This window comes from Coregonus lavaretus (assembly GCF_964263955.1).
Source record: "Coregonus lavaretus genome assembly, chromosome: 39".
Classification (NCBI taxonomy): Eukaryota; Metazoa; Chordata; class Actinopteri; order Salmoniformes; family Salmonidae; genus Coregonus; species Coregonus lavaretus.
Window position 1 is genome coordinate 16,139,476 of NC_140026.1, and position 13,562 is coordinate 16,153,037.

The 13,562-nt window shown below is 41.4% G+C and overlaps 1 protein-coding gene across 1 annotated transcript in view; it reads right to left on the reverse strand.

The window, feature by feature from the left end:
• The window catches only part of LOC311112981 (phospholipid-transporting ATPase ABCA1-like), a 207,230-nt gene that overhangs the window by 93,970 nt on the left and 99,698 nt on the right, over window positions 1-13,562 (reverse strand). Inside the window, exons 22-29 of the mRNA XM_084156107.1 lie at window positions 13,259-13,473; window positions 11,123-11,201; window positions 10,189-10,391; window positions 9,620-9,668; window positions 8,680-8,781; window positions 8,494-8,529; window positions 7,690-7,829; window positions 1,285-1,412 (exon numbers count right to left, since the gene is read on the reverse strand). Of these exons, the coding sequence (XP_084012233.1) occupies window positions 1,285-1,412; window positions 7,690-7,829; window positions 8,494-8,529; window positions 8,680-8,781; window positions 9,620-9,668; window positions 10,189-10,391; window positions 11,123-11,201; window positions 13,259-13,473 (952 nt within the window). The remainder of the gene's footprint in view (window positions 1-1,284; window positions 1,413-7,689; window positions 7,830-8,493; window positions 8,530-8,679; window positions 8,782-9,619; window positions 9,669-10,188; window positions 10,392-11,122; window positions 11,202-13,258; window positions 13,474-13,562) is intronic.

Below are 13,562 nucleotides of genomic sequence, written 5' to 3' on the forward strand. Positions count from 1 at the left end.
CTGAAAAGATTTGGCATGGGCCCTCAGATCCTCAAAAAGTTATACAGCTGCACCATTGAGAGCATCTTGACTGGCTGCATCACCGCTTCGTATGGCAACTGCTTGGCAACTGACAACAAGGCGCTACAGAGGGTAGTGCGTACAGCCCAGTACTTCACTGGGGCCGAGTACCCTGTCATCCAGGACCTCTATACCAGGCGGTGTCAGAGGAAGGCCCTAAAAATTGTCAAAGACTCCAGCCACCCAAGTAATAGACTGTTATCTCTGCTACCGCACGGCAAACGGTACCGATGTCTGGAACCAACAGGACCCTGAAAAGCTTCTACCCCCAAACCATAAGACTACTAAATAGTTTTCAAAATAGCTACCCGGACTATCTGCATTGACCCTTTTTGCACTAACTCTTTTGACTCGTCACATACGCTGCTGCTACTGTTTATTATCTATCCTGTTGCCTAGTCACTTTATCCCTACCTATATGTATTACCTCAATTACCTCATACCCCTGCACATCGACTCAGTACTGGTACCCCATGTATATAGTCAAGTTATCATTATTTTAATATTTTTCACTCTGCATTGTTGGGAAGGGCCCGTAATGTTAGTCTACACGTTGTTTACGAAGCATGTGACAAATACAATTTGATTTGAGTTTAGAAAGACAGTGTGTACGTCCCAAATGGCACCCTATTCCCTATGTAGTGCAATACTTTTGACCAGGGCCTATAGACCAGGGCCTTTTCTGGTGAAAGGTAGTGCCTTATATTGTGAATAGGGTGCCATTTGGGGCACACAGTAAGATTAATTATTTAGTATGCCATTGCAGATCAACCAAGGATCACTGTCTGAAAGGAAAGGGCTAGCCTGGCCCTAGACCTGTATGTCCTTAAGCCAATGTCTCTGACAATCATTGTCATGATGACATATGGGGTTGATATGAAGGCTGGCATGACAACGATAGAAAGAAGAGTTGGCTAAAGCACATACACTTAGAGACCAGACTAGGTGCCTGATTTAAAACAATTATTCCCTCCAAACATTGGTGCTAGAAGCGATCCGCAGTATCAGCTAAAGAATGTGGTTTCTGCATTCACATGAACAATTTTCATAACAATACAGTAGAACTACTTTACATCTTTTAAGAATGATTTTATATCTGTCCTGGTCAGGTTACCCCGCTGCGTTTGCTTCGTTTATTGAAATTCAATACAAAATATCAACATGTACACCTGCACTGAGAAATGTCATTTTAAAGTCTGAGAGCATGACGTTTCAGTGGCTCACCTGTAGAATGTTGTTTGGGGCAGTCCATACATCCAAGGCTGCAGCTCCAGATTGGGGTACTCAGCAAAAGGGGGGACGATGACGGAGAAGATGAGAGACAGGCAGACGAAGACAGCAGGCAGAATCACCTGTGTGACATTGATATGAAATCAGAATCAGCTGCAAAATGACACTTCTTTAGCTATGTCTATTTTAGGTATCCTTTCCTATCAATACACTGTTGTAACACCGTCATAACACAAGGCTGACACAATGCTTGTCATATCAGTTAATGTCAAATAACAGACTGTCCACAGAACTCTGTTATGATCATAACAAAGTTGGATTTGTTGCATGTTAGGACAGTGTCATCGCTGGTCTGTCATTCATGTCATCATGTGGCAGACGCTACATGCAAGTCTTGTATACAGAATACTGTTATAGTACAGTATGTTCTGTTATAAAGTTAATCTAATCTAATAGTGGAATATCTAAAATAATAATCTGTGTTATAGCACCACTTTCACCAGCCAACCAAATGCACAGAGCATATTCTCCATTGAATTAGAAGAGGGATGTAGTTTCATGTGTACGACCGAGGCTCCCTCAGGGAACATCAAAGTGTTATTGCACAATCCAATTAGCAAATGCTGGGAGCGATAATTTGTTTTTTTACTTGTCATGTGCTTTCACTCAGATTGGAAATGTGTACTGTACTGCACTGAATACGCATAATTCAAACTAAGTACAGTGCATTCGGAAAGTATTCAGACCCCTTGACTTTTTCCACATTGTTACGTTACAGCATTATTCTAAAATGGATTCAATAGTTTTTTCCCCTCATCAATCTACACACAATACCCCATAATGACAAAGCAAAAACAGGTTTTTAGAAATTTTTGCAAATGTATTAAAAATAAAAAATGGAAATATCACATTTACGTAAGTATTCAGACCCTTTACTCAGTACTTTGTTAAAGCACCTTTGGCAGCGATTACAGCTTTGAGTCTTCTTGGGTATTACGTTACAAGCTTGGCACACCTGTATTTGGGGAGTTTATCCCATTCTTCTCTGCAGATCCTCTCAAGCTCTGTCAGGTTGGATGGGGAGCGTCGCTGCACAGCTATTTTCAGGTCTCTCCAGAGGTGTTCGATCGGGTTCAAGTCCGGGCTCTGGCTGGGCCACGCAAGGACATTCAGAGACTTGTCCCGAAGCCACTTCTGTGTTGTCTTGGCTGTGTGCTTAGGGTCATTGCCCTGTTGGAAGGTGAACCTTCGCCCCAGTCTGAGGTCCTGAGCACTCTGGAGCAGGTTTTCATCAAGGATCTCTTTCTGTACTTTGCTCCGTTAATCTTTCCCTCGATCCTGACTAGTCTCCCAGTCCCTGCCGCTGAAAAAGGTCCCCACAGCATGATGCTGCCACCACCATGCTTCACCGTAGGGATGGTGCCAGGTTTCCTCCAGATGTGCCGCTTGGCATTCATGCCAAAGAGTTCAATCTTGGTTTCTTCAGACCAGATAATCTTGTTCTTCATGTTCTGAGAGTTCATTAGGTGCCTTTTGGCAAACTCCAAGCGGGCTGTCATGTGCCTTTTACTGAGGAGTGGCTTCCGTCTGGCCATTGTACCATAAAGGACTGATTGGTGAAGTTCTGCAGAGATGGGTGTTCTTCTGGAAGGTTCTCCCATCTCCACATAGGACTCTGGAGCTCTGTCAGAGTGACCATCGGGTTCTTGGTCACCTTCCTGACCAAGGCCCTTCTCCCCCGATTGCTCAGTTTGGCCGGGTGGCCAGCTCTAGGAAGAGTCTTGGTGGTTCCAAACTTCTTCCATTTAAGAATGATTGAAGCCACTGTGTTCTTGGGGAACTTCAATGCTGCAGAAATCTTTTGGTACCCTTCCCCAGATCTGTGCCTCGACACAATCCTGTCTCGGAGCTCTACGGACAATTCCTTCGACCTCATTGCTTGGTTTTTGCTCTGACATGCACTGTCAACTGTGGGACCTTATATAGTCAGGTGTGTGCCTTTCCAAATCATGTCAAATCAATTCAATTTACCACAGGTGGACTCCAATCAAGTTGTAGAAACATCTCAAGGATGATCAATGGAAACAGGATGTACCTGAGCTGAATTTCGAGTCTCATAGCAAAGGATCTGAATACTTATGTAAATAAGGTATTTCTGTTTAGTTTTTTTAATACATTTGCAAACATTTCTAAAAACCTGTTTTCGCTTTGTCATTATGGGGAATTATGGGGTATTTTAGAATAAGGCTGTAACGTAACAAAATGTGGAAAAAGGAAAGGGGTCTGAATTAACTAATTGCCACGGATCTATTAATCATGTGTGCATGTGTGCGTGTGGTGTATGCGTGCAAATGTGTGTCTTGTGTCGTGTGTGTGCATTGTTGTGGAAGAGGTGGGTGGGGAGGGTAATTCATAACATCCACCGCTACAGTAGTTACATCATCCTACCCCCATCATCAGCCCCAACCCCCACCCACTCTCTGTTACACTACACAATGAAAGTGATGCAAGCAATAAGACATGAGACCAAACCCCTTTTTTTTACCCGTGTCAATTATTATGCTCACCATGAACTTGTTTTGGCTGCAATGCATGTGTAAGGAGTTTGATTAAACACTTTCAAACATCATCCATCGTCACCCATTTAGCTTTATTCTCTTTTCCACCGTCGAATCTCACCGCCATGATTTCCCCCCCTTCTCTCCCTCATGTAAATGTTCCCTTTTCATTTCCATTCCCGGAGCTGACAAAAAGTCAAAGACAGAATGCACAATATCTCTTTAATCCCTTGTACCGCTAGGTACTCCACTGAAGAGGGATGTTTGCTCAACTTGATTAATTGCATGCTGCAATTGCCGGAACCCATTCAAACGGTTCAATACATTTGAAAAATGCTATATTTACCGCAGAGTTCTATGTAAATGCGGGCACCGGAAAAGGAATAGTCTGCAATGACTGAAAAGCAGCTTAATGAGACAATCCGTAAGATGGAGGACAACAGAACACACTCTCTGACTGTAATTGTAGTTGGCAGCTGGTAGTAGTTCCTCTGTGTAAACACCCGGTAAACAATAGAGAAAAGTAATTACGTTTACAATGTCAATGCACTTCACAGACTGAGTTTAGCAGCACATACTCAAGTTTGGTGAAACAAGGAAGATCATCATTCTAAATGGGTACAAACACCAAAACACAATTATACTGTGTTGTGATTCACTGTAAAATTGCATTTCATTTGAGGGCGGACTGGCTTGTTGGCATATTACATTTGTTTTTGTGAATCAACTAGCTTGTGAATGCACAGGTAATGTACGGTGTACATATTAGGACATACATACTGCATCAGACATCCAATGAAAAATGCATCCAACATGCTACGTGCTACTCGTAAGACATCTGATGTAGCATACGTCCTAATATGTACACCGGCCTACATGTAAAACAAACCATCAACCATAGAGATATATGATATATTAATAGTGTTCTATTTAATTATATGCAATCAACAGGGATTTTGATACGCATCATAACCATGCCACCTTGGTCTCAATCCAGACTGGGGTGGAATCAATAGAGAACCACAGAAATACTATGTATTGCACTCCCTATGAATTTCTTCCACATGATGTATCTGACCCGGGTTGTCAAGGTGATGCTATATACAATGTTGGCCGTTAATGTCACGATCGCTTACAGACGGGACGGACCAAGGCGCAGCGTGATATGCGTACATGTTTATATTTTATGAATAAACAACCGACAAAACAATAAACAAACGAAACGTGAAGTCCAAGGTACACAAACAACATACCTAACATGGAACAAGATCCCACAACCCACTAGTGCCAATAGGCTGCCTAAGTATGGTCCCCAATCAGAGACAACGAGCGACAGCTGTCTCTGATTGGGAACCACACCGGCCAACATAGAAATGCCCATACTAGAACCTATAACATAGAACAACACAACACAGAAAATACACACCCTGACTCAACAAATACGAGTCCCCAGAGTCAGGGCGTGACAGTTAAATTATAAACAAGGCTAATTGACAGGAAATAACAATGACTCGCGACAAAAAAATTGACTAATTCACAACAGCTAATAACAGAGAATCACTGCAATACACAGGCTAATTTGATAACTAATAAGAAGAAATAAGCAATTGATGGAACATTTCAGAACACAGCAGAAAGCTACTTCAGGGGCCAAGTTGAAGTATGTAACTTTGTTGCCATTGGTTACAGATCTGAGAAGAAGTCAAAGAGCAGCTCAGCCCATCAATTAAACCACAGGATAATAGAGAAACACAAAGAGACTGGAAGGTTAATGTCGTAGGAGTCTACAAAAACCAGACCGTCCTTTCATTTCCCTGTAAGTATGATTTCCCGACAGTGACATAATTCACTTTTCAATGAAACTTTCCAAGTAATATGAGCTTAAAATTATATAAGGAAGTAGAATCCTTTCTTTGGGGGGTAACATATGCTGTGTCATGGGCCTGGTTTCCCACATTCAATGTTTCTTAGTTTTTTATGATGATTGTTCTTGAAGTGTAATATTAATACCAATTGTTTAGCATAACACACAAAAGTGTCACTAAATATTAGTACACTTTACCGCAAACTATCGGTAGTGTTGAAATTAAACATTGACTCTTGGGTATGGCCAACGTCTCTTGGGGGTGCACAGCAACAAAATAGTTTAATTCTTATGAGGGGCCTGACTTGCAAACCCCCCTCCACCTGCTTCCATTGGCAGGACGGTCATCTGCTGTGGAGGCAGAGGACTTCCATTTTGAATCAAAAACAATGCTTCCTCACACAAGTAGCTCTGGCATCCCCTTTGAAAAAGGCATTGCAATCAATCCCAGGTATGCACGCCAAGCTCCGATTCAGTCAACTTCGCTCACACAACACAACCAATGAGCTCACCTCACCACCACATCCTTAAGCGTCCATCCCCTAACTTTTGTCCCCATAAATCACTTCCCTTTGAGTCTCACACCATCATCTCTTTTGAATTCCCCACCGGCTCTGTTTGAAGAGATGCTCTCTTCACAATCAGCTGAGAATGGGAGGTGTTTACATGACGGTCAGGCCTTTTGTCAGCCCTGCAAGTGACATGAATGGGGAGGAAGAGAGGAGGAAGGAGAGTAGCCTTGAAACATAGGCTGCATCACAACATTCCCTAGTGCACTACTTTTTCCACTAGGGCCCAAAGTCAAACGTATTGTACTATACAGGGAATAGGGTGCATTTTGGGACTCACTAACACTCCACACGCAACAGAGGGACGTCCGGGATTGACAGTGACTAAAGGTGAGCTCAGTATTGCAGAGTTACAGGAGGAAGCGTGTTCTATAACATGGCAGGTGGTAGGTTTACACACGGACAAATGGAAGGAGCGGAGTGGTGCACTTTACGATTACGATGCCTTTGGAGTGTAATTAATTCAATGTCGTGGTATCATTCATCGCTGATGGGGTTACACCACGTCTATTCACGTGTTATGAATATAGATTTTAATCAATGTGATTAATAAGGGGTATATGAGAAAGGAACAAAAAATGTTGAGGTTGGAAGTCAACAATTGTGTGTCATCTCTGATGAAAGAGAAATTGAAGGTGTGGTGTAAATAGATACCCGTGTATTGGTTCTGACTGGAAATTAAAATGACCCACAAAACGATAGAGACACACACTTAATAGGCTAATAGCAACCTGTCAGCGAGCTAATTGTTATGATAATCTTATCTGATACATAACTCATTAAACCACATTAGCATACTCGCAAATTAGGGGGAAAAACGAAAAACAAATCAGACACTTCTCTTTGACTTTCAGCTTCCTATGAATTTAAAGTGGAAAGCATTGTGGTGGGGAGACAAAGTTCACATAGCTGGTGGCTGTGTGTGTGTGTGTGTGTGTGTGTGCGCGTGTGTGTGTAAGTGTAAGTGTGTGCGTGTGTGTAAGTGTAAGTGTTTGTGTGCTCTAAAAATATAGTTTACATTACAGAACATCTCTTAAAGTTTTGCCGACCTCCGTCTCCTTGGCAACAGCTAGAGACAGCCAAAACTCTTCAGATGAGATCAAATCTCCACTGCCCTTAAGAAACTGATACTGAAACTGATCATGCATTCTAGGTGTGTTGCATACACAGAGGCATATATAAGGACTGAGCATTCAAATGTGTGATGTCCCTTAAAACAAGTTCTCTCATTACATCATTTCATTTCTACTCCACAGATTCAATGGTTGGTAGTACTATCACATCCATTTATAAAACAAATTCAATCCTAAAGTGCAACCTCTTTTTGTAAAGGGTTTTTTAATGACAGTACTACACTAAATGATATAACAGGGAACAGAGAACTATGGGTGTTGTGTGTGGTCATTACCTGAGCAATGAGGCCTTTGCGGCTCCTGCGTGCGTGGTGGAAGCGTTTGATGAAGAGGGCCAGGAACTGCCTCCGGATCAGTTCCCATCCCGTGATCACACTGGAGCCCTTCCCATTCATATTGGCCACTCTCTCCACATCTAAAATGGAGGGCATACAAAATGTCTGCATTACTACAGTGCATTTTCTGTAGAATAGGATTGTAGGATTGTATGAAGTGTATGGATTGTATGAAGTGGCTCTTAGGTTTGTAGGAAGTGAATACACATTATTTAGCTTCTTCCATAGTGTAAAAAGAAACAAAAAACACAGTTATCAGTCTCTACCCAAAATAGTAAAACAATCCCCACAAAAGAAGCAATGTAACCTCTTATCGGTCTCAAAAGTCCCCCAAAAATATTTTGGACACAAAGCATATTCAAATGGTACACCGCTGTGTGATATTGAATTTGTTTCATAAATGGTCTTGCTCAGGGAGAAATTGCAAAGGCGGGAGACATGTTATGATACTATTGTATCGTGGAAAATGGAAACCTCCTGTGTGGAATATTAATTCAAAGGGCTGTAGGATCATTTGGCTTTCCAAAATGGCCGCTAGTGTGGAAAAGCCACCTGTATGACAAATCAGCTCTCTTGGCAACCAAGGAGACAATGGAGCACGAATGGAACACGAATTGTCACAATGACTGACCTTTTACGTCTTCTCCAGAGTTAATTGTCAGAGAGCCGCAAATAATGAGGCTTTTTTTTACATGAATGTGTGTGCTGCTGCAAGACAACAAGGCCTTGACTCGGTATACGTACCCTCCACTCTGCTAGTGAACTTCACTTTCACCTCGTCTTCAGTTGGATCGTAACAATAGACAGGGAGAACATAAAGAAAACAGAACATGACCATACATTACACTTAAACATCACGTCTCTATTTCAGAACAGGCTTATTTGTTATTTATTTTTGAAGATAACACTTATCAAAGGTTAAGCGCATACCACTTTTCCCAGGCATTTCGTCTGAAGTTTTCCCGATATTGGTGAGGCTTTGCTGTTGCCTCTTGGATTCCCTTGAACTTCTTGTCTTGCCTCTTACCAAAGCTGCATTGTTAGCAGAAAGAATACACTTAAGATTGGTTGTTTTGGCTTAATCCATTTACAGTTATGAATACCATACAGAAAGAATAGCAACCTGTATTGTGGCATATACAATGTATTATTACTAGCTGTGGGCACTAATATTAATCATTTGATATGATATTGATATCGTCTGATATCGATATGATCTAGGTACATAGTCATATCAGTTTATTCTTCCTGGGACATCCATGGTGGATGGGCTTCCCATTGCATTAAAATTAGTTGGGTAGTTTTAGGCTCCCAGAAGATTCACACCTGGCCCAATGGGCGATCAGCAAGTAGTTGTCTGGACTCTCAAGAGCCGTTGAAGTGAAAGGAAAAGTGAACATTCACACAGTTGCAATGCTTTTTTAATAAAACCAATACAAACTGATATCGTATCAATATTCCATATCGGTGCCCATCACTACACACTACTGTATGTAAAAGCAGAAAACCCTACAAAAACAGGGGTTTTAAGTAATTGTAAGATTTGAGGTAAAAAGCAAAGGTTGGCTGTAGGTTGAAAAACAAAGTCCTTTGGTAATTGAGCCAAACAAGGAGCATGCTGTTGAGTTAAACTAAATGAGTGCATAATCAATCAAAATACTAGTTCAATCAATGTAGTACAGAGAATCATTGAAAATCAAAGCAGATGGAAGACTCAATGATGTGTGTATGTGCACAAGTGTGTGTGTGTGTTTGCACGCCCCCACATGCTAGTGTTTGTGTCGATACTTCATACAATCAGTCCACGATTAACTATTTTACAAAATGTTTACATTGTAACCCCCAAAATTACACTCAACCGTCATTTTACCTGGTATTTCCACATCAACACCTGTGTCCTCCGCCACTTTAAGGAAAATCTGTGAGATGGAACGCAGCATAATTAGCATAATATGAAATGGCTTTTTATCATCATTTTTCATCATTGAAGTGAAGTGTGTCTTAAACAAATAATCAACACCACTCCTGTAATTAAAAAACAAGGACTATCTTCATTACACTGATAAAAAGTCCTCCTTCCCTCCTTCTGTATTACACACCATACACAAACACACACACAAAATATCGAAAATACCACGGACTGACATCTCATTTCCCTTCCTTAAGTAAATATGTGCAGAAGGTACCACCTGAATAACCTTGTTGTGTCTGAATGTGAGATGTTGAAAAGGAATTATTCACACTGCCTGCAGGGCCTCTTCATCTGACAAAAATGTCTGAGACATATTAGTTGTGTTTGACAACACTCACTTGGTGGTATGCACCTGCCTACATAGTCCAACACTACCCTTGGCATACTAAGCATTTGGCTAGTTCAGGAGAGCGCAACGTGTATGTGTGTGTGTGTGTGTGTGTGTGTGTGTCTCGACCGCCTCATACCTCCTCTAGTGTGGTATCTGAGATGCCGTAGTTGGTGACACCAATGTCGGCCATCTTCAGGTCCAGCTCTTTGAAGAGGAGCGCGAAGGTGCCATCCTTGGCCCCACCATAGGGAAGGATGTAGGTGATCTCCTGGCCGATGCTCTCCAGGAACACCGCCTCGGGAACATGCCGACGCACCAGCTTACTGACATCTGTGAGCTCTACATGGTGAAGAGAAACAGGACTTACTGGAAGGATGACATGGATGTATTGAAATGGAATTACAGTATAATTTTTGTCCTTTATTTTGACAATTTACAATAATAAAATAATGTCATGAAGCCATGACAATATATTCATGCCACACACACACACACACACACAACATGACATTCTACAGCCTGTCAGACTCTCAGGCCACTCTTTATCTCTCTTTTCTGTTAAAGCTGATGTGTGGTGGTGAGTTACATTTACGTCATTTAGCAGACGCTCTTATCCAGAGCGACTTACAGTTAGTGAGTGCATAGATTATTTTCGAACCCACAACCCTGGCGTTGCAAACGCCATGCTCTACCAACTGAGCTACATCCCTGCCGGCCATTCCCTCCCATACCCTGGACGACGCTGGGCCAATTGTGCGCCGCCCCATGGGTCTCCCGGTCGCGGCCGGCTACGACAGAGCCTGGATTCCAACCAGGATCTCTAGTGGCACAGCTAGCACTGCGATGCAGTGCCTTAGACCACTGCGCCACAATGTTTAAGTGATTTGAACACTTGGAAAAACACAACATAAAATCATCCTTCAATTTAATTATTTCCAATGACAGTCAAGGTAATATATACTGTATATGGCACTTGTGAATGAAGCACAAGGGACAAACATGACACATTTTGGATACATTATTAAGGGGGATCCTGTTGATAAATTGTATTTAGGTGGTGTTAGTCCTACCTGTGGGTTCAGAGTTACTCCAGTTCTGGCTTGCGATCCCTTCATCCAGACTGGTTCTCCTCAATGACTCACCAGTCTCCTATTAGAGAGAAATTAAAAAGGCTGCATCACGGTAGAGCTCTCAGACTGATTATCACCTTCACAATTCACTCATCATATCTATCAACTCACCACTGTGGTCTAAGAAGGACTGCTGAGATTGAAAGAAGTCCTACTGAGACTGTCCTAATATGGACACTGATCATATTTCATATTTCATATTATTCACTCAACCATCCTATCATGAGTTATTGGTAATGGTGAGAGGTTAGCATGTCTTGGGGGTATGATCGTTGACCCACTGTAACTTTCTCACTCATCATTATTCGCTATTTATTCTGGATTATCCGTAATCATGGTAGCATCCACATTAATGTATAAGTGTTAGAAACATATTCTATTCTTATTTACAATAAAAGTTACTCCAAAATGACACAATACAGTATTTACCATTCATTTCTATTGGTCAAAAAAAATAAAAATGAAACACACACATTTTTTTTTACTGCAAATGCATCCAACAAGTTTGTAGGGTCACAAGCTTGATGTAGTCATTGCGTGCTAAGAATATGGTACCAAATACTAAACATTTGACTACTTTATAAGAATCTTTGTCAATAATTTTTACCCCTACCTTTTTGAGGGGGAAAAAAATTACTTAATCTATTTCTATGAGCAATTGTATTAGTATTAAATGAGATAGTTTCCCAATTTCTTGGAGCATACAATGTAGGTCAGTATTTGAAAAATGTATTTTATACAGTCATTATTGCTCATCTTTATCAAGGGTGTCAATACTTTCGGACCCCACTGTATATCCATGTAAAAGTAGTTAAAATCCATGACATTTTGATGATGGTAGTAGTATGCTAAACAAGTTTTTGACAATTTTATGTTTACTTTTTGAAAATAATGATTTTAAAGGACCAAAATACCCCAAAACCTCAAAATTGATAAGTAGATGTCATTTCACCCTGTGGTACCTGGCCTTAACTTTACAGTCAATGGACAGAATGGGAAGCATGAACTATTGTTTTTATGAGAAGTCCTTGGCACCGATGTCATTTTGGGGGAGCATTAGATCTCTCTTAGCAAAATGTGTTTGTCTTTTTGTTCATTTATTTATTTATTTTTTAACAAATTACTCCACTCTCCACAAAGAGCCTATAGACTAATGGTAATTGCTGTAGCCCTGCAGGCATCAGTGAATCTTGTTCATTTGCTGCTATTGATTAAAACGAACTGTGCAAGGCACTGCAAGGAGCTAGATCAAGAATCCCACTCCCCCCTCCCTTAAGACAATTAGTATCATCCAGTACAGAGGTATCTGCCAATTCTCATGCTGGGGGAGACTAAACATAGATCATTACAGGGGATGGCAACAAGTCAGATCACTTTGGAAAGTCAGAGGAACCGTGTCGATAATGGACTGCATGGCAAATGTTGCTGATATGTGTTAGAGGTTACTATTGGAGTGATTTCCCCCAGATGCAAAAAGTCAAACAAATGAACATGCCCCATTATCGGTGAATTATAGGTTGGTGTCATGATGTTGTTCAATGTGGGATCAGACATTATGAATGGGCAATTGCAAATATGCACCAGAGTTGTATGTTTCCTTTGGAAATACAGGTTTAGCTCACAGTGATCAAATTAAACTAAGGTGAAAACTCACAGCCAAAAAAAATTAAACAAAAGTTGTGATTTTTAGCTAGGTAGCACATGCTTATCTGCCATTTTTGACACTGAAATGTCATGTGTGGAGTTCACCCAGCTCCATCATTTCCTAAATAGAGAACTATTTATCATTCTGGGGGCATGTTTTGGATCTTCAACAATTTCAACTGTTAGCACAACTTTCAAAAATCATATCGATAAGTTATCAATTCATAACATTTCCTAGGCCCAAAACAGACATCAATGCAAAATGCAGCACACACTTTAAATTATTAACCTTGCTCCTGGGTGATGTTTCCCTTAGGTACAGATCTAGGATCAGCTTCCCCTCACCTATTCCAAACCTTAACCATTGGTGGGGAAAATTTAAAACTGAACCGAGATCAGTGTCTAGGGGCAACTTCACTCTCCTCCATTTACCTCTTTCACCTGGCCCTGCTCGGCTCCAGTGCACTGGTTGGTCATTTGCTTGTCTCCGGCCTTGACCAGAGTGAGGTAGTAGCCACTGCCAAAGTATTTCTTCAGGAACAGGGAGGAGCCGTAGCAACACATCTTGCCGTGAGAGATAATGGCAATGCGGTCTCCCAAGATGTCCGCCTCGTCCATGTGATGAGTGGAGAGGATGATTGTGCGACCTGCGGGGGAGAGATGGAGAAACCCAATCTATTGATTTCACTCAATGAGCCCAATTTGGAGTGGTAGGGGGGCGGTGTGTGTATGTGTG